Here is a 25,778-nt window from a genome sequence, read left to right as displayed (position 1 = left end):
CAATTGCTCACCACCTGAAGCTGGTGCTCCACAAGACCCTGAGTTGACCTGCCTCCTGGCCCACCCCCCCAGTTATAAACAGAACATGGTATCATATGGTGTGGAATATCCCTTGGGCCAGTTTGGGTCAGCTGCCCTGGCCAAGTCCTCTCCCAGCTTCTTGTGCATGCCCAGCCTCCTCGTTGGTAGGGCAGTATGAGAAGCTGAAATGTCCTTGACTGCTTGGCAACAACCAAAATATCAGTGTGTTGTCAACATTATTCTCATCCTAAATCCAAAACACAGCACTATACCAGCTGCTTCTGCAGTGAGCTGGATAGCAGTTCCCAAAAACAGAGGTTGCACAACCCCAGGTGGATTTACAGCCCAGAAAAAATCTGTTTGAAAAAGTCAAGATTTGTGGGACTGACAGCTCAGGAAAAGCAGTTGCTAGAGTCAGGCTGTAGAAACTGCTGGAATAGAAAATAAATGTTCATTTGTGGTTGTTAAAATAGTGTTTGCCACAAATCACACTCCTGCAGTTAATCTTATAACCCTAGGTATTGTGGGAACAGAAATAAAGTGACCGAATAACCAGCATGTTGTAAACATTGAATTAGGATCAGATTCATGTTCTTTGTGTGACTTTAAAGCCCACAGTTTATTATATTGCTTGACATTACCCCTCCAGAAATACCCTCCAGCTCAGAAGCCCCTGTGCATTTTTCTTGCTTTTTTTTGTTTTGTTTTGTTGTTGATCCAGCTGCCAGCCAGCTCAATTTGGAAGACTGTGTAACTTTTTGGGGGGATTGACCAGAACTCATTCCTATCTATTGCCGTGCTCAAAAAGGGCAAGTGTGATTTGTGCATCTCCACTTGCCTCCATGCCCCCGACGTTTCTAGAACAGACCACTTAGTGAATGTGTTCCTGGGCTGCTAATGTAAATCAGCGATGAAGCTGGCTGCAAGCCTACGTCAGTTCAGGTACTTGGCTGTGTGCTGTATTTGGCTCCTTAGGAAATGCAAAAGTTCTAGCTGACCTGCACTGCCGTTCCCCCTGCTTTGCTGCTAAGAGCCTCTGTGAGTTTTAATTGTTCATGTTTAGCTGTCATTTACCTTGGAAGATAAAATATTTACAGATCGCTTATGAAATCGTTGTTCATTTAAAAAATATTCCTGGTCAGTGTGACCGGAGCTGAGAGGACATGCTGACCCTCTGATTTATTTAAATAAATACATATTTTCCACTTATATGGGTTTTCAGGATGTTAAATGCACTCTGGTGCACATATGATAGAAGATTAGCAAGGGTTTATCTGTCCTCATCTCCTGTTTACAGGGGTGGCCGTAAACGGATGCTGAGGGAAGAGAAAGAACGCCGTTAACATGTATGACACTGACTCTCTTAATTGGGCCACTATCAGTTTGATAACAGTTTGGGTCAGATGCCAGGTCAGCATAACCTGGGTAAAATCAACCTTATCTGTGGCAGAACCAAATGCCAGCAGTATACCTGTGACACAATCTAGGAAATTAAGTAACGTGTTTGTTGTAAAATTTATTGTAAATGGCCTAGTAAAAATGTTTTACTAGGATGAGTAGAAACTTTTAAACAATCCAGTAAAGGGCTTATATGAGAAAATCAGTGAGATGTCAAGGTACAACTTGATTTCTGTTATTCCATCTGGAGAGAAGGTATGATTGCAAAAAGGGAAGTGTTTACATAAACTGATAAAAAAACTTGAGAATTCAGCAGAACGCAGCCACGTGTCCCTGGGCTTCCTTCCATAAAAGTCTCACCATGCCCAGCAGTGCCCCATTCACCTTCACTATGAGGGGAATCATACTCGCACTAGCGCTCACCTTTGTAGGTAAGCCTATATATCCCTTTTTCATCTCCCTTTCCCCAAATTTCCTTAAGTTCAGTGGCAATAACAGGATCTAGACTGAATGTTACTCATCTGGTTCTCCATCTCTTTTTGCAGGTAGCCAGAAGTTTGACATTGGTAAGTACATTTACTTCTATAACCTTCTTTTGGCAGCATTGTTGTCATTTCTATTCATTAGAAGATGCTTGCGAGCGTTGTGAAAATGGCTGTTATTCCCCGCAGACCCTGGATTCAGTGGCAGAAAGAGCCACTTGTACAGCTATGAAGGCTGGGTCTTGAATGGGCTTCAAGAAAAGAGTTTAGCCAAAGCCGGCGTGCGCTTGAGCTGCAAACTAGAGATCAGTGAGCTGTCAGAGAACGCTTACCTCCTCAAGGTACCGTGTCTTCTTCCAAACGTACCGTGCAACAGTGAACTATAAATCACAGTCATAATTGCGTCTGGCTAATTAATCTGTGGTTTAGGAAAGCTGCAGGAAACATGACTGGAGATTTAGTGCTGCAGATGTCAGAGAATGATCTGCAAGCTAAAGTTTCAGAAGTGACAAGTGATGTCGCATCCAGTCACTTACCCATGTTTGTTGTGGAAATTGTTCGTAGCAGGTGTTCCTCAAGGCTTTGTGTCGGAAACAGAGGTGCCAAAATCAGGGGTTCTGTTAGATAATGGTTATTTCCAACTCAAGGCACTCAAGCCTGCTCTGAGTTTAAGATTTAATTCTAGTCTCAGCACATTTCCAACTTCTGTGGGAAGCCAGGACTTGGGTATGTAAAATCATTGTCATGCAGGCAATTAATAAATGTAGACTTAAAAAGTGATTAAAGCTAAAGATAAAAAGTGATAAGTGATAAAAGAAAGATTAAAAAATGAAAGGTATCAAAAAGGAGTAAGTAATAATACTTACTGTTTGGATCATGTAGTAAAAAATCTGTATGTGTGAAATCATGCCTCTGCCAACATCAATAGAGACAGGACCTGACTCATCCGAAATAAATATGTTTCAGAAAAAATACTTTTATTTGTCTGTTTAGTTACAAATCAGAGCTGCTTTTTTTGGGCACTGAGTTGAGTGATAGAGCTCTCACTGGTTGTAGCTGAGCTGTAGATCTTCTTCCATAGATGAGGGGAAGATGTCAAAATGATGGGCAAGGGATTGCATTTCTCATGGTAGTCTTCATCCTGACGTTCTTACGTGGTGTGCATCAGGCTGGGCTCTGAGGCACCTCAACTGGCAGTAACTTTGCCAGAGTTACTGAAATTGCTTCTGATTTACATTGTGTCTTGGGGGGGGGGGGGGGGGGAAGTTTATAAATACATTGTTCATTATAAAAAAAAAAAAAAAGGTTGATTTAAGCAATTCACAAATATGGATCAAATAGAGCAACTATTTTAGTTAAAAAAAAAAAATTTGGAAGGGGATGAGTTAAAATGAAACACTCCAAACCTGTATTTTTTGACACTTAAAATGATGTAAACTTTTTAAATGCTAAATTTCACCTACAGCAGAATATTTATTTTAAGGCTGAAAAAAAATAGGGAGAATTTTATTAAATTTTTTAATTACTTTTTGAATTAGCCTTTCTCCCTGTAGAGTTAATGCAAGTTTAAAATGTCCCTGGGAGATAATAGTGATACGTTAACTGCTTCTGTAAGACAAAAAACCACTGCTGAGCCCACAGAATTTATACTGGTTTTACAATAGTGTAAGCAAGAGACAAAAGAATAAACTGCTGTATGAATTTCTAAGCCTATGTTTGGAGGGATAGCATATTGAAGTAGTGATTATTTTAATTTCTTCCAATCTGATTGCATATTTAGTATCAAAGTAATTTTATTCAAATAAATGTCTTTTCTTAATTTCCTCTCAGATCCGCTCTCCACAATTCGAGGAATACAATGGCATCTGGCCCAGGGACCCATTTACTCGATCTTCCAAAATCACCCAGATGGTTTCTTCGTGTTTTACCCGGCCCTTCAAGTTTGAGTACAATAGTGGACGGATTGGAAACATCTATGGCCCAGAAGACTGCCCTGATATGTGCATTAACATAGTGAGAGGAATACTGAACATGATGCAGATAACCATTAAAAAGTCACAGAATGTGTATGAATTGCAAGAGGTTTGTTTTTTCCATTCTAAAACTACTTTATTGAAAGGATGTGTCCTCTTTAGGTGCTCTTCCTTCAAGTTTCTGTTTATTTGCATCTACTTTCAAGCATTCATCATCATAAAAAGTCAATTTTCATTCCTACAGAAGAAAGCATGTGCATATATGTTGGAATGAACTATCTATGCTGGATTTTTTTAGATGTCTGTCTTTAAGATATAAAATGCAACCCTTTAAAGAAAAAAGAATTATTAGCTATGAATATATTCATCCTATGGCTTCCCTGGTACAGCTACTTGATCCATTCTGTTCATTGTTGATGTTAATTAATGGATTACTTTTTAATTTTAAATTCCATCCCCTGACTGAATATTATTCACATGTCTACTTTTTAGTTCAATAGGATTAATTGTGAGTAATGGTAACAGGTTTTAAAAATAATTAAGACTCTTCAGTAGGTCCTTACCCTCCTACAGAATCTTTGATCAGAAAAACTTCTTCTCAGGCAGTGAAATTCTGATATAATTGGGAAGTCTCGTTATCTCTGTCGATCTGCCAGGCTGGAATCGGAGGTGTTTGCCATACACGGTACGTCATCCAGGAAGACAGGAAGAACAGCCGAGTCTCTGTTACCAAAACTGTAGACCAAAATAATTGCCAGGAAAAGGTGATGAAGAGTGTTGGAATGGCTTACATCTATCCTTGTCCTGTTGATGTGATGGTACGTGAGACATGGAAAGATCTTCCTAACTAGAAGCATGCCCATTCTGTTCCCAGTCACTTTTTGAGTCTCTCTGTCCTCCCCCAGAAAGGAAGGCTCGTAAAAGGGACTGCGGCTTTCTCCTACAAACTGAAGCAGTCAGACAGTGGTACCCTGATCACAGAAGTGGCGTCGCAGCAGGTGTATCAGATCTCACCACTCAGTGAACCTACCGGTGTTGCTGTCATGGAAGCAAGGTAGGTGGGACAAGGGCTTGCTTCACAAAGTGAGAGTAATTGTAGATTCCGGCAGTCCCTTTCACCCCTAGTTGAAGTGAAATGAGAATTGACCTCCACAGCGGTTGGCTAAAGCTGTGGGTACTCATACCTGAGGTTTCCACGCTCCTAAAAATTCAACGAACCATTCTTTGTTTGTACACTGGTGAACTTGGCACTACAATGATATGGAAGAAAAGGAAAAAAGCTCTTTTGCTTGCTTATACCATAAGAATGCAACTTTACTACTCTATCCTGAAAAAAGGCTAATTTGTGACGTAGTGTCAGGAGGAAGATGGTACACATAGAAATAAGATCATTGATTACACTGAGGTGGTAGCTCTCATCCAGAAGACAGCGGCTTAGCTCCTCCTCAGAAATTATTTCCTTGTAGATAACTCTAATACTATTTTGTTTCAATTGGAAGGCTTTATCCATTAGCAAACTGTAAGATTTTACTGTGATAAGAAAAATTATTAAAGAGTAAAACTGATCCCATCGCAGTATCACTGAACTAACAAACAGCCAAGGTGGATGGAGGAAGAGAGCTAATTAATTCCTCCCATGGCACTTGTCTCTTGACAGACAACAGCTCACCTTGCTTGAAGTGCGAAGCGAACGGGGGAGCGCCCCGGACATTTCCATGCAGAGCTACGGAGGCCTTCGTTACCACTTCCCATCAGCATTGCCACAGATGCCACTGCAGCTAATCAAGACGAAAAACCCCGAGCAACGGGTATAGCATTTCTAGGTCTTCAAATGGCCTTCCTAATCAAAACATTAGTAAGAGTAACGATCATGAATTGCACAGGATTTAATTATGTATGCCCTCTCTCTTGTGTTTTGTAACAGATAGCAGAAACACTGCAGCACATAGTCCTGCATAACCAACAAGATTTCCACGATGATGTTCCATACAGATTCTTGGAGCTCGTCCAGCTCTGCCGAATAGCAAGCGCTGATACTCTTGAGTCCATATGGAGACAATTTTCAGATAAACCCCGTTACAGGTATTTTGTTTTATCAACTTATAATAAACTTTTCCATTTTTTGAGAATTGACAGCTAAAATTAAGGTGTTTGTGTTTTTTTTAACCTGCTTGTAGGCGATGGCTGCTGAGTGCGGTTTCTGTGACAGGCACCACCGAAGCACTCAAGTTTATTAAGAACAGAATTCGCAATGATGACCTTAACTACATTCAGGCTCTTTTAAGCGTTTCTTTTGCTCTCCATTTAATGAAAGCTGATGAACACACTGTTCCAATAGCAGCAGTGAGTAAATCCATGTGAATCTTTCCTGTCTCATAACAAAAGGAATGATAATTGGTAACAACTTTTGATTATGAAGTATATTAGAGACTGGATGCTCCTCTCTTGTATACCAATTTTATGCAAATGTTTAACCATTAATTTCTTTTGCTGTTCCATATATGAGAGGAGACACAGTCCTGTGTCTTCATTTTGCTACTTTACTATAAAAGCCCTTTCGCATAACAGCTTCTAAGAATGATGCCCATTTTAGTTAGCTGGGATCATATGTCATGCTTTCTACAGACAAACTTTGCCTGCTTCAATCTCTTCTGAAACAAATGGTGATTTGTGTGTTATGTCATTTGAATAGCTCTTTTAATTGCAAACTATTCCTATAAACTAGAAAGAACTGCAAGTGAAAGCATTAGTGCAAACATCAAATATTTTGACATGATAGCGAATCATTCATTCTGAAAAGGATTTTTCCCATCTCTAGTCAATATTATTCTTCTCAGCTAGGAAAAAAAGGATATGATGTGAGAATGCATCATTAATATAATTGAGTTACACATTGTTCTAAGGATATTCCATCTATAGATTGATGTTTACCCATAATCTTTGTATTTTCAATGTTATGCTCAGTTGAGGAAAATAAAAATGGTTCTACGTAAACTGAGATATATATGCTTAATTATATTGAAACTAGTGGGGAATTAAGCTCCTAAGTGACGTTTGCAAATAAAATACCTACAAGGTGATTTAATTTGTTTGGATGTGAACAATAATCATTCTGAAATTGCTCCCCCCGCATAAGCTCTGATGATTTTCCTGCTCTGAAAGCTATGTCCAGCATTGTATTAAATACCAAATTAAATATATTCTTTTCCCCCTTTTTTTCTCCAGGATTTAATTACCAGTTCTCGAATCCAGAAAAGTCCCACGCTTCAGCAAGTTGCCTGCTTGGGATACAGTTCTGTGGTCAATAGATTCTGTTCTCAGACCTCAGCTTGTCCTAAAGAAGCTCTTCAGGTGGGTGGCTTTTTCTCAGGTTATTCTTAATAACTTAGTAATGTTCATTGTATTAGCTTAATGCTTTTAAGATACAGTATATAAATGGCAATTGGACTTGCAAATACACATTTCATAGATCTCCTTTGGGACAAAGGCAATAAATCATTTTACTAATGTAGATATTTGCTTCATTGTTGAAAAACGCAGTTTTCACGTCGTAAGGTAAAATCCTGAGAGAAGCCATCACTGAGTGATTTTTATTAAAACCAGTTGCTATATTGTCGTAGGATTTTCAGTGAGTAAGGGGAACACTGTGGACAATGTATACATTAGGAAGAAAAGACTGAACTGTGCTTTGTCTCTAGCCCATCCATGACCTGGCAGATGAAGCCATCAGCAGGGGCCGTGAAGACAAAATGAAATTAGCTCTGAAGTGCATTGGTAACATGGGAGAACCAGCCAGCATCAAACGCATCCTGAAGTTCCTTCCCATATCTTCATCTGGTGCTTCTGATATCCCCATCCACGTTCAGATTGATGCCATAATGGCCTTCAGAAAAATAGCTTGGAAGGACCCCAAAACAGTAAGTAGGGTCTGTCAGGGATTTCTTTACTTAGTGAATTAGAGAATATATACTGTAAGGATAACGAATTTACTGGTATGTCTGTGGATTCAGTATGTTTAAAAAAAAAAAAAGGATTATATTTAAGAACAACACAATACAGTTTTATGTTTTGCTGATGTTTTCTACTAAGCTGTAATAATTATTAGTTAGGAGGAAGCTCCCGGAAGGGTATCAGCGGTGTTTCTTTAGTTATCTGTTATAACCAATTAAATCCTGTACTAGTTATATATGGCGGAAATTTAGCCACCTAAAAATCAGACATACAATTTAACCTGCCTTGACAGTCAAGAGGAGAGAGAGAGAGACTTTCTGTTGACCTCCCAGGCAAAATGTCGACCTCGCGCTGCCTCTTCAAGACCCTTCCCTTAAGGGAAAGTGGTGAGTGAGTCACCACTGACCTCCGGCTGAGGTTGCTGGCGTGGTGAGCGTAGGCAAGACTCCAGCATTTCACGTATAGGAGCTGTATGGGACAGCATCCCCTCATTCTGCCTTTGGTGAGCTGCTGAAGCTCCCATTTTAGAAGTGGTCTAAGATAGTGAAGCATGCTCACCGAATCAGTGGGGTTACTCCAAAAATGAATCTATCCTATTGTCTACAGTTGTTTCTTCTGAAGTATTCACTGATCTTTGAATGTCAGTAATGCAAAAAGCTATGCTGATGTCTTTTTGATTGTGGTGGGTTGATCCCATACATTGATACATGGACATTTATTTCAGATTCAGTGCAAGCCCTGCTCCTTGGGGCTGTTCCTCCATGGCCCCTTCAGTTATCTGAATAAAATGATGTGGAACTACGGAGTGAAAAAGATCGGGAAACTTTTCTGCAGGGATAACGACCACCTCTCCCATATTTCTTGTGGGTTACATGTGGATCCAGTGCGCAAAAAAAATCTCAATTATTGGTAGTTCCAGACACTGTGTTTCCTCTCTGCAGGTGCAGGGATATCTCATCCAGATCCTTGCAGACCAGTCGCTTCCCCCCGAAGTGCGAATGATGGCTTGCACTGTTATCTTCGAGACAAGGCCTGCCCTTCCTTTAATAACAACGATAGCTAACGTGGTGATGAAGGAGAGCAATTTGCAAGTGGCCAGTTTTGTGTATTCCCACATGAAAGCTTTGTCGAAGAGCAGATTGCCATACATGTACAACATGTAAGTAGAGACAGGAACAAAGTGGGCGATCTTCTGCGAAAAATAAGTTCCGTTACGTTCTCATTAGTGAGCACTGCATCTGCTCACAAACTGAATTCAGTTATATGCTGATGGGGCGCAGCTTATTTCTGGATATTATTACCTTTCTCCTTTTGTTTAGATCTTCAGCTTGCAATATCGCCCTTAAGCTGCTGGCCCCCAAATTGGACAGGCTGAGCTATCGGTATAGCAAGGTCATACGTATCGGTGGTTACTTTGGTGAGTAAAAGCATTTCAGACTGGGGAACTTTCCCTTCAGAAATCTATTCTTAAAAGACACTGAGTTCTTTGGAGAAATACAGCACTCTGCATTTCATAAGAAATTGTATTACATGTGACAGTCACCTATTTAAAAGTGCATGAATAGCCATTTATTAATTTGGGCCTAAACAGTTAAAATTTATGTAATGATATATCTTAGAGTTGGCAATGGAAAAAGCTGCAGAAATACGATGTTGAATGATAAGCAGAATGGTTAGAAAAAATATGTGTCTTTTGTTTACTTCTGCCATAGATAACTATAAAGTTGGTGCTGCTGGAGATGTCTTTGTTATGAACAGCCCAGGAACGATGTTCCCATCAGCAATACTTTCCAAGCTGACGGCATACTCTGCAGGGTCAGTGGCTGATTTGGTGGAGGTAAATATTTACCTAAATCAATAATAAAGCAAATTAAAATTAAAATTGATCACAAAGTTTCATTCTCCTTCTCATGCTGTTTTGGTAGGTTGGTGTCCGCGTGGAAGGCCTCACAGATGTCATCATGAAACAAAATATCCCTTTTGCTGAATATCCCACATACAAAAAGATAAAGGAGATTGGAAAAGCTGTAGGTATTTTCAGTAACGCAACGTGTGGGTTATATGAAGGGGTATTTAGTGAGGCTTCTTGTACTAGTTAAGTCTCAGAAGGTAAAAGAGAGAGATCGAGAGATCTGCGGTGGGACCGCAGGGGACATCACTCCTGCGATGGTTGCGATAGCTTCTGCAAATTCTGGCTCTGGCCCTGCCTCCTCCCCAACTCATGTATAGCTGCAGAAGGAGCACGGGAGGGGGCAAGCGAGCATTGCAGCACCGTGTGTGTCTCATGCCTGGTAGGCTTCCTCCTCCCTCCCTTCATCTACCTCAGTTTACAAGAATATACCTTTGTCTTCAAGAGAAAAGGTGATTTGTTGCTGTGCTTTCCAACTGGGTTTAGTGGTCCTAATGGCCCAGACCTTCTGCGTAAATATTATTGCATTGGAATGCAAAACACCAGACGGGAGGCTTTTTGTGGGCATCTCAGTGACAGGGAGTAAGTCTGAATTAATGACACTGTGCTATTTACAAAGCAGCAAAGAAATGCAAGCAGCAATGGAAAATTGCAGCTTGGTCAGTGATGGGTTTGATCACCTTGCTGAATTACCATTTGTAAAGTGTTGCATTAAGGAGCTTTGCTTGTTTCTTTCTGTGTTCTCTAGCTGCTGGGATGGAAGGAGCTGCCAACAGAAACCCCCTTGGTATCAGCCTACTTGAAACTATTTGGCCAAGAGCTGGCCTACATCAGCATCAATAAGGAAGTCCTGCATCAGGTTATGAAGGTACCAGGGACCCCTACTTTTCTTTGCAAGATTTGACACCGTTGTACTTCTATATCCCAACCTCTTGGGTCTCTGTTTTACTGCAGACTGTGCTAGAACCTGCTGACAGGAGCACAGTGATGAAGAGAATTGCCAGCCAAATCCGCAGTGGCATTGCAGGACAATGGACGCAGCCGGTGTGGCTGGGAGAGCTGCGATACATCGTTCCTACCTGCACCGGTCTGCCGCTGGAGTACGGGTCATACACGACTGCTCTGGCACGTGCAGCAGTCAGCAGTAAGTTGGGAAGTACGAGATCAGCTGTGTGAGCTCTGAGGATGGGTCAAGAGGGACAGGCTAAGAGGGGCTGGAGAAAGAAGTGGAAAAACAGAAAGTTAGAAAAAGAACTATTTTTTGTAGTTGAGGGGACCTAGTGAAGATGTTTGATGAGAAGCTGGACACAGTTGATTTCTGCCTCATCTTTGACTGAATTGAAGACAGATGAGATGAGGTCAGAATCTGAGAAACCAAAGAGAGAAAGGTGACAGCATTCAAGGCCAGCAAAAACAGGAGCTGCACGGGGAGCTGACTGCAGACATGGGCAGAAGCGGTGGCTCCTGAGATGCACACACAAGCTAAGCAGGATTCAGTGGTGAATTAAACAGGGAAGAAAATAGAAGACAATCAAAAGAGAACTACCAGTAACACTAGAGAAGGCAGGAAGAAAAGAGGGCTTGTGAAGAGAGACAGTTTTGTTTTAAAAGAATAAATGTGCAAGTACGAATACTTATCAAGAAGTTAACTCAGTGCTCATACTGTTTGTTAGACTTTTAATTTAGGCAAAGCTGACCCTTCCTATTGCTGATACTGTGTAAGGAATGAAGGGTGAACTACAGGTACTTGTGCTCTTTGTAGAAGTCTCATATGTGCCCACTCTTCGCTGCTCTTGGGTTTTGGTTTGTTAGTTTATTTTAATAAGATCTTTGAACCACTGCCCCTTGTTTTGTGGGTGGTTTTAATTTTTTTCATTAAAATAACATCCTTGTAGCCAAGCTGGGGCAGCATGGATTGGATGGATGGGCTACAAATTGAGTGAAGGCTATCTGGACTGCTGATCTCCGATTAGTCCACAGATGAAAGTCAAATTAATGGCTTGTTATGAGCAACGTTCCTCCATTGTTAGCACTTGTTCATTGCCTCTTTTAACAATCTAAATTTTGGAAAAGAAGGCACCGTCAGCAAATCTGTCTCAATGATGATGTTGCATTGGTGGGAGCAGTCACTGTACTGCACAGGGTCAGGCTGCCACCCTGGGGGGACTCTGACAGGCTGGAGGGGATGGCCTGATGGAAGTGTGAGGAGATTAGACAAAGGCAATGCAAAGTCCTTCACCTAGGATGGAGTATCCCATGCAAGTGTATGGGCTGAGCATGCCCAGACAGACAGGAGCTTTGCAGAGAAAGATGAGGGAGGCCTGGAGGACAAGCCGGTATAGTGAATCAGCAGTGTGCTCTTGTGGTGATGAAGGCCAACTGCATCACTGGCTGCAACAGAGCAGAGCCAGCATGGAAATTATCTCGCCCTTTATTTAGCACATCTGAGGCTGCTTCCGGAGTACAATGTCTGGTTTTGGGTCTGCTGTATGATAACGGTGTTCACACCTGATGTGAGGAAAGATTAGAGAGCAGGGTTTGTTTAGCCTGGTTGCCCACATTTCACTCTGTCTTCTGGTTCCTCACATTTCTGGAATTTAATGTTATACTAATCAACAAACTTTCAGTTTGGGTCAACTCTTCATCTTCTTATTGTATTTCTATTTTCATTTTCAATACGTTGCCTGCAGAATAAGCTTTTTGTGTATTTTCAGTATTTTCAAGACTCGAAAAGATCTCATGTGTCCCAAAGTCTGTCTTGTTTTCCAGCCAGGATTGTTATATTAACAAAAATACGGCCTCTTCCTGAATACTGTTTCTTGGTTATATTCAAGTCCTTTCTTTCATTTTTACCATTTTTAAATCTTGTTATGTTCTTTGCAGTTGATGGAAAGATGACCCCTCCTTTAACTGGAGATTTCAGACCTTCCCAGTTGCTTGAATCCACCATGCAGATTCGGTCTGACATAAACCCAAGGTATGGCAGGTTTCTAAGGCTTTAGGTATGATGGAGGTCTCTTATAAAAAGGCAGAACCACATGTTAAATAAGAGCACCTTTCTTACATTTGACCACTTCGCTCTGTTTCAGCTTATACGTACATACAGTCGCCACAATGGGTGTCAACACAGAGTACTTCCAACATGCTGTTGAAATTCAAGGCAAGGTCCTGACGAGACTGCCAATGAAGTTTGATGCCAAGATAGACGTGAAACTGAAAAATATTAAGATAGAAACAAGTCCATGCCGTGAGGAAACTGAGATAGTGGTTGGAAGGTACAGTAGCATTACTTCAGAATACTTTCTGTTGCTGAAACCTTACAAAGTTCACTATTCACTGACTTCTTATGGAGGTTTCTAGAGAGGCAAGGTGACTTTTCACTGTGTAGCAGAACCTTTGGGATAAAGAGCAAGGAAGAGAAATAGGGGAGTTAAAAGTCAAAAGATACCTAAATTATTTGGGTGTTTAATTTTTATTTTAATTTGTTTATTATTTTATTATTATTTTGTATTTTTAATTTTTATTTATTATTTTATTGTTTTGTAGAGGGTTAATTTTTATTTTTAAATGAATGCCTTTCATTTTTTTTTAAATTTGTTTAAATTTATCCAGATTGTGAAACCTTGATGATATATGGAACTGATGTTTGTCATGAACTCTTTATTTGTCTTTAATATTATTATACTTAGAGTTGCATATACAATCCGTATGTTCAAACAACATATCTCTGTGCTGTCACATGATACCGACAGGGACATATTTCATTCAGTCCAAAGACAAAGGGCTGGAACAATTTAACATTTTTTGTGCATATCTTGACAGACATAAGGCTTTTGCTGTATCAAGAAATATAGCAGAACTAGGCGTTGAAAAGAGGACCTCAATTCTCCCAGAAGATGCTTCATCAAATATTGTAGAAGAACCTTTCAAACCATCAGAGGGAGATTCCAGTGAAGGTTTCCCAATGGTAACCTATTCCTTTTTGCTCATAAAGTCCTGTTTATCCTCTCCGTGCTGCACATGCCTGCAGTTTTACCTCTGATACGCTCCCAGTGGTATTCACATACCCATCTCCAATGTAGCAAGGAGCTGACAGCATGCCAAGGAAACATGCCTATAGCTCTCCAGAGGATCTTCGTCGTGGCACAGGAAGAAAAACTCATAAACGAGATATTTGCGTCAAACTGCATCGTCTTGGTTGTCAAGTCTGCTTTTCCAGAAGGTCCCAAGACGCCAGTTTCCTAAAAAATACATATTTGCACAGATTAATTGGAGAACATGAAGCTAAAATAGTCTTGATGCCAGGTACGATATTGAGCACAAGCCTTGTTGTCTTAGGTTTGTTGGTGCTATTTGAAGTAGTATAACCTTCTAATGTGTGCAATTGGTGTGTAGTTCCTACAGATGCTGATATTGACAAAATTCAGCTGGAGATTCAGGCAGGATCCAGAGCAGCTTCCAAAATAATTCACGTGGTAAACTCGGAGTCTGAGGAAGAGGATGAGACATCTCCATATGAGGACATTCAAGCTAAACTGAAGAAGATTCTAGGCATTGAAAACGTGTTCAAGGTAAGAGACTTTGAGCATCAGAGGGTGGAATATTTTCCCACAAATGAAGCCAAGGGTTTGAAGTTCAGTGTGGAAAGCTGGCACAGGACAGCAAGGATGGAGCTAGTTTGAAAGGTGCCAGTGCCAGGCCTGTCAGCTGGTGCTACATCTGCAGGGATTGATCTTAGGGATGCATCCAGCTGGGGCTGGTCCTGGTCCTCTGTGCTGGGGTAGATTTTGGCTGGGCGGAGTGGATGTAAGGGAGTTCTGCAGCTTCTCCAGTGAGTGAGACAGGGAAGTTGTTCCTTGAAAGGCTGATCTGAGCAACTTTGACACCCAGAGAAGTTTTGTTTTGTAAATACAGAACCAGATGTATCTCCTCTCTTGCACTTCTCTTTGAACTGTTTTCACAGGTTGCAAATAAAACACGGCACCAGAAGAAGCGACCTTCTAAGAAAGGAAACACTATGCTAACAGAGCTTGGGACAGATCCCAATGCAAAAAATCCCTCCGGCTCATCTTCTGCCTCCTCAACTGTCTCCTCTTCTTCCTCCTCATCTGCTGCTCCTCCTGACCGTAAAAAGGCTGTGGATGAAGATGAGAATGATCAAGTAAAGCAAGTGAGAAACAAAGATGCAAGGAGCAAGAGCAGCAGCAGCAAAAGCAGCAGCGGCAGCAGCAAAAGTAGCAGCAGCAGCAAAAGTAGCAGCAGCAAGAGCAGCAGCAGCAGCAAAAGTAGCAGCAGCAAGAGCAGCAGCAGCAGCAGTAGCAGCAGCAAAAGTAGCAGCAGCAGTAGCAGCAGCAAGAGCAGTAGTAGTAGCAGCAGCAGCAGCAAAAGTAGCAGCAGCAGTGAAGGTAGCAGGAGCAGCAGCAGCAGGAAGTCATTGAGTCACCATAGCCATGGGCATCACTCAAGGTCTCTGAATGGAAGCAGTAGCAGCAGCAGCAGCAGTAGCAGCAGCAGCAGCAGTAGCAGCAGCAGCGAGTCATCGAGTCAGCATAGCCGTGAGCATCGTTCAGGACATCTGGAAGGTGGCAGCAGCACGTATTCCAAAATATGGGTAACTTTGCCAGTAAATTGACTGGTGCTGCTAGTGGTCGTGAATCACACTCCTGATGGCAGCTGGCTTTGCATCGTGAATCAGGAAATTGAATTGACACAGTAAACTTTAGCAATATAAATTTGCAAAATTTATTCTGCAAACACCTGCAATCATTGGTTCAGATGCCTACTTCCAAGCATCTTGAAAGTTTCCACAATTTTGTTGAAACTTTTGTTATAGGCAGGGAATAATTTTTTGCCAATTTTGCAAATTCTGTCAATATGTATTGCTTGTTTCTGTCTTAATTTTGTGGTAGGAACACTAATGCTTTATATAAACTACTTCCAATCTTGCATTATGTGCTTGTGACTACGCATGCAGAACTAGGTATGAATGATAATTAGTAAAATCCTTACTTAATCCCAAGTGCTCAGATTTCAATGTAATTGCAGCATTTCTCTTCTTCTGAGGCTTTTCATCTTCTTGTTTTTATCATTTTCAAAGGGAGATCATGAGATTTATCAGTATCGCTTTAAATCAGCGCATAGACAAGAGGTGAGTTTTTCTTTCCTCAGTAAATTAAGTATGGAATCTGTCATAAGTCAAATGGAAACCTTAAAGGCAACTTCTTGTCTTTCTAGAGGAAAATTACATTACTGATAACATTTAGAACATCAAATCAACTGTGGCAGTTCTTCTGAGATGTGTAAAGACAGACAGCTATGTTCTTCTTTGTGCTGTGCACATGATGCCATTTGTGGCTCTGCAAAGTATAGATGCAAAGCCCTACCAAAGCAGTACAAGGGACTGGGGACACACACTTTGGAGGAACAAAGATCCTACCATCAAGAGCTTAGGTCATTTGACTGGCTTTGATCACTTGGTTTCTTGGCTTGGAATCACTGTTGTACACACCAGGATAGTGATGCTGACAAACATGGGAGGGTACCTTATTTTATAGTATTTTAGTTCAGCAGAAGATTCTTACTAGGGTGTGAGCCAGTCAGGAGCAGTGTACTTGATATTAGTGTTCCTCAGAAAGTAAAAAGTTCAGCTGTGTGTCCATTCAGTTGGTCCATTCAGTGTGTCCTTCAGTTGATCAGGCCCTTCCAGAATTAGAATTCATTGATTCTGGTCTTTCGTGTTGAACTGAGAGGCTGGTTCAATTTGTCTTGCTCTGGTCCATTGTTTTTTCACACAGGGAATTCTCATCTAGACATGTTCCTTAGCTGTCTCTTCTGAGGGGTCAGATATATTTGTGTAAACAAGATTTTTCAGAGTTAGATCACGTGTAGTAAGCAGAGCAAAGTATATTGCAAGTCATTGAGCTGTTCAGGGTTGGAATGCAAGTTTACCAGCACCAAATGCCATGAGTGTATTCTTCAGCACTGCCTAGTGCAATTTTTTCAAGCATGTTTTAAGTTACCATCCTGATCATGATGTGTTTTCTTCTTGCAGTTCCCAAAAAGGAAAATCCCAGCTGACCAACTTAGCAGCACCTACTCTTCTACCAGATCCAGTCATGCCTCATCTCGAGCTGCTTCCCGGGTTAGTTACATCATTTTTAGGGCTTTTCGATAGCTTGGATGAATGGCAGAGTGGCCGTGTGCTTGCAGTAATTGTACAGCTAGGATAATGGGAAGAGAGAAATACCAACCTCTCAGGTCTCAGGTATTAATCAAGAGTGAGACACACACCATAGCTCCCACACACTCTTTCCTCTGCAGTGAGGTGAAGATCTTTCCTGCTTACACCACGACCCTTCCCTCATGGCTATCCCACCCAACAGATGCCTGCAAAGACCGATCTTGTGACCTCTGCAGCCAGTAGGGAACTTGAGGTGCTGCAGTGCCAGCGCAAGGATGTTGGTGGTGCAGGCCGAGGTTAAGAGGAGCCTCAGCAGTAAGGCATGCTCCAGAGGTGACATTTAGCACCTTGGCTCCTCGCCACCACCCAGTCTGATGTGTGCAGGCTTCCTCTCTGGGGCAAATGATAGTGAAATCTAATGACGGAACGAAGGAATTGCAGGTCAGAGTGCAGTTAAGGCCCTGCTGTAAAGAGGGGAGGTTCTTGATGTTGAGGACAACATCCTGGATTGTATTTTGTGCTAGACTGCTGCACAAACACAAAACCTGCCTGCCCCACAGAGCTCACAGCTGAAGTGTGAGGTGAAAGCCAACAAACCAACCAGACAGGAGGACACTGGCTAGGGGATGTTCTTGTTGTGCGAATGAGTGATGAGTGCAACTGACAGCTGATGGTGTTAGTCACACAGAACCACTTTCATTCACAGGCACAAATGTATGGGTATTAACAGTGAAGCCCAAATCATACAGTCATTACTGTATCCTAATGATATGAATATTTCCATGGTATCAGCTGTAGCTCAGGAAATGGTTCAAATTTTGGCTCCTAAAAAATACAGTGATGAAATCCTTCTGTGCATGCACGAGGCACATGCACATTAAAGACATAAGCATGAGAGTTTATAGGCCTGTATATAAGTGTGGTACATATGCTGCTGTATATATGCAGTTCAGTTGCTTATTTTCCATTTATCCATCTAGATCGTGCATCTAAAATGTTCCATGGTAACACTTTTATAATGATATTCTTTGCAAACCTTTCCCCCTTCTTCTTAGCCTAAGTTTTTGGGAGATGTTAAAACGCCAGTATTAGCTGTTTTTCTTCATGGCATTCGTAACGATAAGAAGATAGGAGGCCTCCAGCTCGTGGTATATGCTGATATTGACTCCCTCAAGCCCCGGGTGCAGGTGTTTGTGTCAAACCTCACAGATTCAAGCAAGTGGAAGCTCTGTGCCGATGCTTCAGTCCTCAACGCTCACAAGGCAGCGGTAAGGCTCAAAACCAGTTATATACAGCTGTATGCATCGCAGGAAACCCATGTGCCTTTAAAGATGGACCGTTTCTCTCTCCATTATAGGCTTACCTGAAATGGGGCCGGAATTGCCAGGACTACAAGATTTCTGCTGAGCTGGTAACCGGGCGGTTTGCTGCCCACCCTGCCGTACAAGTGAAATTGGAGTGGCCCAAAGTTCCTTCAAGTGTCAGATGCATAGCAGACTGGTGAGGTTTTAGTCTTTAGTGACACTCATTCATGATATTTGGCCAACTGATAAAAATCAGCATCCACCCATGAGGTTCCACTATTTAAAGTACAGGCTATTCTTTTGTTCTCTGATCTGAGTACTGCCTTCAGACATAAAAGCTGAGCGGGAGATCATAGCCATCCTTTTGTAATGTACAGTAATTCTTTATACTGGACATAATTACTGAAAACTGAGGAACAGATCCTTCCTTTCATTGAACATTTGATCAGTAAAGCAGAGAGTGGTCATGGGGACCTAACCAGTGAGCCTGAAGACTCTGCCTGCGACTGACTTACCCACCGATGTGAGGCAGCCTGGTTGGGATCTGTGCTGCTCTCTGCTTCTCTATTTCACCAGATCTTTCTGATTTGAATATTTGAAGGTTTTACAAGTTTGTCCCTGGGGCTGCATTTATGCTGGGGTTCTCTGAAAAAATGGACAAGAATCCTTCTCGACAAGCCAGGGTGATCGTGGCTCTAACTTCTCCAAGGACATGTGACATTGTTATCAAGCTTCCTGATGTAATTATGAAATATTATTATCACCCTCTTATTTTTTCCTAGTAGGAAAGTGAGACTATTGCATTTTAATTACAGTGGGTTGATTCTGAGACAGAAAAATTAAGTAAGCACCAGTTTGGGTGCAAATGATGAAAGCAGCTTTTGTTTATTTTCAGCCTTTTAATATTACATCCAAGAATTATTTATAGAGTGATTTTGTTCATGGAAAAGGGAATGATGTGGGTACTCCTAACGACATGCATTTCGATCTGTAGTAGCACCGTCAGTGTTCATCTAACCACCTTTGAAGGGGGGAGTAATTCATTCTCTGCCAAATAATATCTAAATGATGACCCACACCATGAGCGAAACCTGTAAGCCAAAGTAAAAAGCTCATGGACAATGAGTCAGATGAGTTGTGTTCACATAAAGTCTTTGTCAATCAAAGTAGAAGAAATTGAAATCGATTTCCAAATAGGAGGAAAAGCTGATCTCAGCTGTTTCCTGTGAAGAGCTGGCACAAGCGTGTTTTGAATGTACTTTTGAATTCCTTTCCAGGTGATCCTCTATGAAAAAGCCATGAGGCTTCCCCTGTCACTCCCTGTAGGTCCGAGGATACCAGCTTCAGAGCTGCAGCCTCCCATCTGGAACGTCTTTGCTGAAGCCCCCTCTGCAGTGCTTGAGAATTTGAAAGGTAAGGGTCTAGTCTGGTTCAGAAGCATGATGTCCTCAGTCTCCCAAATTATTTGAGCACCTTCTGAATTTTTGTGGGATTATTTGTCTCCAATTAATTAGGAAATGTGCTGTAATAATGTGAGGATGGTTCAACTGGGAGAGAATATTGTGCATATAGTACAGAAATGATCAGCATTTCAGGGATCGAGATACCAATATCTAAATTGATAACATTTAAAATTTCTGGCAATTATTTTTTGTTAGATAAAGTATATTTTCCATGCCTTTTTTAGAATTTCTGGGTGCTCAGTAGCCAAAAGCCCCTGTAATCCATATAAAAATATCACATAGTGGAAAAAAAATATAAAGCTAAAATAATACAGCACTAAAAATAAAACATGCCATTTAATAACTTTCTTTTATGGAAAAGCAAATACTCACTGACATTTTATTTAACCAGCTTACTGCTCGGTTTCCCACAACAAGATCACAACCTTTAACGGAGTTCAGTTTAACTACACGATGCCAGCAAACTGCTACCACGTCTTGGCTCAGGATTGCAGCTCAGACCTTAAGTTCCTCGTGATGATGAGGAATGTTGACGAAGCTTTGAACCTGAAAGCAATCAACATCAAGCTTGGCAGTCAGTAAGTAACTCCTGCCAAGTGCTGGGAGTATGAGGGACTACATCGTTCACACTTAACCTGAGAGGAGCTTGGATCTGAGCTTTACTGCAACAGTCAGCAGCCCATGGGATTTCAGCATTTCCCTTATTTACTTCCCATGTATATTGAATGTGATGCTGATGATGTTATCCTGCATCTTAGGTGACCAGAATACCTCTGATGTAATTTAAGTAGTTGAAATGAGCTTACGCTGTGACCAGTGATATTTAGAGAGCAGGAAAAAGCCTTTGTCACTGTATGTGTGTGAATGTCATAGGAATCAATTTCTCCTTAACAGTGAAATCGATATGCGTCCTGTGAACAGACAGGTGAAACTGCTGGTTGATGGGGTTGCAAGTCCCACAACGAATGTTTCATATGGATCTGCTGGTAAGTGATGTAGCATCTGTTGTTTCACTTTCACCTATGTTTTAGGAGAAAGAAAGAAAGAAAGGCCAAAAAAAAAAAAAAAAAAAATCTATCAAAGAGATTCCATCAGTTTTATTAGTTTTATTCAATAAGTATTTCTACCTTCGGTTGTAAGGTTAATATTCAAGAATATGTATTTTACTCACTTGCATAGGAACATTTAGAAAGACTGATTAGAGTGTGAAGCTCTTGAAGTGGCCAAACTAAGCAGGATATAACTATCACGAATATCCGTCCTTTTCATGCATTACTGCAGCTCCTGCTGGAGTTCTCAAATTTGAGAAGTGTTTTGGTTATACTATAAAATCTTGCTTGATTAAAACTTTTTGAAGTAGAGCTTTTCTAAAATTCACCACACTTGTATATCTATATTTTTCCTAATTTGATTTGTAGGTATAAATTTGGCTACCATTCTGAAATCTGCTAGGAATAAAGATGGAGAACTGGTAAATAGCCTGCTTGCTTCTTTCGAAGCAGGAATAGGTTTTTTTCTGTGAAAGGCCACAGGAGGACCTTGTTTCATTCTGTGCTATGCAGTCAGGGGCTATACACAATGCAGGTGTTTCTTGACTGTAGAGCTACAGTACACAAATCAGGCTAAGTCTTGCTAAAATTGGGTTAGCATCTGCTGGAGCTGAGCTCTGTCCTATTTATTATGTACTCGGGAAGTGATAATTGTGCTAGAAATGGCTCCAGTGACAGTCACGGTGTTCTTTGTATTTCCTTACTCCATTATAGGGTAGTCAGGGCTTCGTATAGCCGCACAACTATACAGATATTACAGACAGCTCTGTAATCATTTCTAGAAATAAATATGAATATGTTAATAATCAAAAGGAAAAAAAAGAGAAAAATTAATAACTCTGTGATCATTAAAATTGTTTTCCAACTTTTTATGACCACCTATTTTCTTTACATGCACATTTCTATATTGTTTTGCTGTACGTTTTGTTTCCTGTATAAAACAATTGAGGAATTTCAAGGAAAAGAACATTTTAGAGTTATGACAGTTGCTCTTTTTTTTTCTTAAAGAAGCTAGTTTGGGTCTGTTTTGGTTTGGGTTTGCTTTGGTTTACTTTGTTTTATTCCAGGTGCTTCTCTGTGGATCCATAGTGAAAAGCAAGGGCTTGTACTTGTTGCCCCAGCCTATGGCATTGATAAATTGTACTTTGATGGATACACGTTCAAGGTATCATTCTTCCTCTTCGTGAGCTTGAGCGTTGAGAAATTTCCATAGGATTCCCTTAAATCTGTATGTGTGAGTGCAAGAGTATACAGTGGCAAAGCCAAATGTGTGCAGGGCCCAAAAAACCCAGAAGGGAAGGTGACGCTACAGGGTTGCATGGTCCTGCTCTTTGTTCCTGAGCAGAAGTGAGAATCTCTCACCGACAAAACCACCTCATTCTTGCAGTAGAGGTGTGTGTTGGGAAGAGGGCCCGTGAGCATACACACCCTGAGCCAGCAGTGCGTTTGCAAGAAAAATGAGTTTTCAGCTCCTGTCCACTGTTCTTACAGCTGTGTAATTTTTCAAATCAGCAAAACCGCAGCCATTCTTTTAAGAGGAATGAATGCTTTAGAGGCTGCACTAAAAAGAATGTGAAACAGGAACATAAGACATCAGTAAACCATACCGTATCTACCACCTATACTATGAAAACATCCATCAGACAACAGCTTCAGCATAGTAATAGTCTAGATTATTACTAATTTAAGATACTAGACTGGCACAGTAGGTTTTAAAGGCTGCAGCACCACAGGAGTTTGACATCTGACTGTCAGACCCTTTTGAATTCTTAGTGAAGAGATTTTAAATGTTTGTGCATTAAGTTATACTGAACGGGACCTACACAAAAAAAATCTGATCCATAGCTATTATTTTTTTAACTTGAAATGGTTTTGATTTTTTTTTTTTTTTACCCCCGAAGATTCAAGTTGCTTTATGGATGGCAGGGAAAATGTGTGGAATATGTGGAAAATATGATGCAGAATGTGAACAGGAATATCGGATGCCCAATGGATATCTAGCTAAAGATGCAGTGAGCTTTGGGCATTCTTGGATTTTGGAAGAAAAGCCTTGTACAGGAGGTATGCAAGCTCTGATAAATTTAATGTAATATTACTGCAGTTGTATAGAAAATGCAGAATTTATTTAGAAAGTTTTATATCTGTAAATGTTTTGAAAAAAAAGCATTTTAAAAGGATTCATTATTAAGTTATATTAAGTATTAAAAGTATTTGTTCAGAAGGGAATAAGAAATTAAAAGTTAAACAAACAAGCAAAAACCCCACAATTCAGTTGAAATTAAATAACCAAGCTGAAATAAAATATGTTTCAGTTTTGAAGTGTATTAGAAGATCAGAAAAAAACGTAAGAGGTTAAATTCACACAGAATGCTTTGATTTAAGCACAACAGCATTTTCCAGCCAGTATTTGATCATCAAAAAAATCAGATGTGGTTTATTAATTATTTTACCTTGGCTGACCACCTGATTTTTGAACCAGTGCAACCTGTTGAGCAAAGTATTTCCAGCGCATGAGCAGTTCCAGGGACTTAATTACACGGTTGAAATAAAAGAAGCTGCATTTTAAGTGTTTCAGTAGATTAGGATCTTACAATGTGCTCGGTGCCCCCAGCTGAGGTTATGATGCAACAGTGTGCCACAGTGCTGTGAGGAGAAGAGGCACGTTGCCTCTGTAAGGAAGACGCGTCCTGGTGCGAAGGACTTCCTCGCTCCCTGGAGAGGGCTTCTACATGTTTAGCTGTTCATCAGCTCTTAGTCAGCTGTGTCTTTGTAAAGAATACTGGGCGTCAAGCTTGCTTTCGAGGGATATGGAGTCTACGGGCATGTACACAATAATATTCCAAGGGCTGGTGGTGACCGCGTGTGTTTTCATTTAACATGCGGTGGAAACGGCTGGAATTTTAGAGAATAAAGCTTATAGTCAGGAATAAATTGTGGTCCACTTAGCTTCTCACACCCTGGTAGCTGCTTGTACTGGGGATCCAAAACAAGATCAGTGTTACTGGCTGGCAGCAATGACTTTTGGTCTTGCTCTGCAGCAATTTTGAGTCTGAATGACAGTGGTAATAGTGTAATTCTTTAGTGATTATTTATATTTGTTTAGAAATCCCCCCCTTTCTTTCTATTGCTGAATATTCAAAGCTTTCGAATGTGGGTTTGCAGTTATTCTGTGAGACAGTTTACTTTGCAAAATGTTTATTAGAAAGTATATCAGACTATGTTTCTACATGCTAATCTGTGAACAAAGCAGTTGCATTTGAAATTAACTTTCTGTAGCTCCATATCTAATTATCTGATTTGAAAAGTTTATCAGTCAGGGATACTGCTTTCCTTATGATCAAAATATAGTTTTCATAGAGGAAATTTGTTTGCAAATTGTCGACATCGGCAGATGGGTCAGTCTGGGGAGACCTGAAGATTTTGTACACAAGCACGTAAACTATTGCCAACGATTGTGTTACAGCCTGCAAACTGCGACGCTCGTTTGTGAAGCTTGAGAAGACAGTTCAGCTCACAGGTGTAGAGTCCAAGTGCTATACTACAGAGCCCGTGCTGCGCTGTGTGAAAGGATGCTCTGCCACCAAGACTACTCCCGTCACTGTTGGATTCCACTGTCTCCCAGCTGGTAAGTCAACAGCAATCCTACTGAATAGGAGCTGCACAAAAGTCTAAATAGATTGTGCCTTGACTCAGGTATTCCACTTAAACATATGAATAATCCAACATATCCACAGGTAGGGATGGACTTACTGCTGTATTGACTGAAGATCTTCCCTATTTTCATTAATATCTAAAATTTTCTTCAGCTAGAGAGATGTTTCTTTGTTGTAATTCTACTGTGTTTTTCATTATACTGGCATTTAAAACCTAAATGGAGCCCGCCTTCATGGTGCTTTGATCTAACAGGGTAAGGGCAGGGTAACAGCACGCTCAACTCTGTGATTCAGCTAAAAAACTGTATTGCAGGCTGTGAGGGGATTCAGCCACATCTGATCATGTGCAGCACCCTGAAACGGGGATCCCCACCTTGTAGGTTTTTATATATTGCTGCCTTTCGGCATGATCCTATTTCACTGAGCTGATTTAGGCAATAGAAGGGCAGGTGTGGACAGGATTCCTGCACACCAGCACAGTGATGTAGGAGGACGTCTTTTTTATAGGTATATTGTAGATTCTAAGAGATTAGATAGATATAGATTACATAGATGATAGGTCCACGTCTGTTTTCCAAGTTTGTTTCTTCTTTAAGATCACAGTATCCTTTCCTAAATGTATTATTAATAAAATTCTACATAGAAGTAGTAGTTTCCAAGGTAGAACAGGCTTATTAATTAAGTGGGTTTCCTGGAACATCTTTGCGTGACTTAGACAAATATAAATATGTAAGGCAGTGAGGAGAAGCCAAGCCTGATGTAATTAATGACTAGTGCATGGTAAATGCTGTACCTTGCAAAACTGCTTCCGAAGTATACTATTTATTTTTCATTTCTTTTTCCCCATCAGATTCGGCTACCAGCCTGACAGACAAACAGATGAAGTTTGACCAGAAGTCAGAGGATATGCAGGACACTGTTGATGCACACGTAGCATGTTCTTGTGAGAACGAAGACTGCAGTGCATGAAGCTGTACATTGCAGCACAGGAGAGAACAGAAACACTTTAATGTTTTTATTATGTGGCATAAGAAAACTCATTGTAAGGGATAACAGAGATACTAAATTAAGTGTTTAAGGATTTGTGGAATCTTCCCAAGTAATTTAAAGTATTAAACTTTATTATTGTAGAAACTGTTATGATTGCCCATAAATATCTGATTTCGTAATAAATCCATGCATGGAAAAATTGCTGAAGGCTTTCTTATTTCACTGGTTATGGAAAGAGAAGCTCTGTGTTGTTTCTCCTCACCCCCCATTTTGTAGACTTCTTGAGTCTACAAGCAGCAGGTACGTGTCTGCGTCAGGCCTCATCGGCGGTATGGGTTGCGTAGTGCGGGAGAAGCTGTGGTACCAGGCTCCCGCTTGTTTTCCCTGTGCTGGGATCCTGTGCAC

The 25,778-nt window shown here is 40.8% G+C and overlaps 2 protein-coding genes across 2 annotated transcripts; both read left to right on the top strand.

Annotated features, from left to right (window-relative positions):
• The first annotated feature begins 1,780 nt into the window (after positions 1 to 1,780).
• Positions 1,781 to 4,615, top strand: LOC142602823 (vitellogenin-2-like). The gene is made up of 5 exons (XM_075760570.1): positions 1,781 to 1,850; positions 1,965 to 1,985; positions 2,091 to 2,242; positions 3,732 to 3,967; positions 4,531 to 4,615. The coding sequence occupies exons 1-5, from the start codon at positions 1,781 to 1,783 to the stop codon at positions 4,613 to 4,615; spliced, it is 564 nt and encodes a 187-aa protein (XP_075616685.1).
• On the top strand, positions 4,559 to 25,556 carry LOC104641156 (vitellogenin-2). The gene is made up of 31 exons (XM_075759064.1): positions 4,559 to 4,692; positions 4,780 to 4,928; positions 5,532 to 5,682; positions 5,799 to 5,956; positions 6,052 to 6,217; positions 7,100 to 7,225; positions 7,573 to 7,791; positions 8,767 to 8,984; positions 9,145 to 9,242; positions 9,538 to 9,662; positions 9,751 to 9,852; positions 10,483 to 10,602; positions 10,689 to 10,878; positions 12,618 to 12,711; positions 12,824 to 13,009; positions 13,557 to 13,701; positions 13,817 to 14,039; positions 14,130 to 14,305; positions 14,698 to 15,345; positions 15,832 to 15,882; positions 16,786 to 16,875; positions 17,970 to 18,182; positions 18,272 to 18,414; positions 18,820 to 18,958; positions 19,496 to 19,631; positions 20,073 to 20,259; positions 20,576 to 20,667; positions 21,798 to 21,895; positions 22,632 to 22,791; positions 24,194 to 24,355; positions 25,234 to 25,556. Exons 1-31 carry the CDS (start codon positions 4,642 to 4,644, stop codon positions 25,350 to 25,352), a joined length of 4,935 nt encoding a protein of 1,644 aa, XP_075615179.1. The 5' UTR covers positions 4,559 to 4,641; the 3' UTR covers positions 25,353 to 25,556.
• Positions 25,557 to 25,778: the final 222 nt, after the last annotated feature.

This window comes from Balearica regulorum, chromosome 8 (genome assembly GCF_011004875.1).
Source record: "Balearica regulorum gibbericeps isolate bBalReg1 chromosome 8, bBalReg1.pri, whole genome shotgun sequence".
NCBI lineage: Eukaryota > Metazoa > Chordata > Aves > Gruiformes > Gruidae > Balearica > Balearica regulorum.
This window is presented reverse-complemented; position numbering and strand designations above follow the sequence as displayed.

Bases quoted from the DNA above. Each gene is read 5' to 3' on its own strand.
- LOC142602823 (XM_075760570.1), top strand. From the start codon at position 1,781: ATGCCCAGCAGTGCCCCATTCACCTTCACTATGAGGGGAATCATACTC. The intron at 1,851-1,964 runs GTAAGCCTATAT...CTCTTTTTGCAG, and splicing joins ACTAGCGCTCACCTTTGTAG to GTAGCCAGAAGTTTGACATT. The intron at 1,986-2,090 runs GTAAGTACATTT...TATTCCCCGCAG, and splicing joins TAGCCAGAAGTTTGACATTG to ACCCTGGATTCAGTGGCAGA.
- LOC104641156 (XM_075759064.1), top strand. From the start codon at position 4,642: ATGAAGAGTGTTGGAATGGCTTACATCTATCCTTGTCCTGTTGATGTG. The intron at 7,226-7,572 runs GTGGGTGGCTTT...CTTTGTCTCTAG, and splicing joins GTCCTAAAGAAGCTCTTCAG to CCCATCCATGACCTGGCAGA. The intron at 22,792-24,193 runs GTATGCAAGCTC...ATTGTGTTACAG, and splicing joins AGAAAAGCCTTGTACAGGAG to CCTGCAAACTGCGACGCTCG.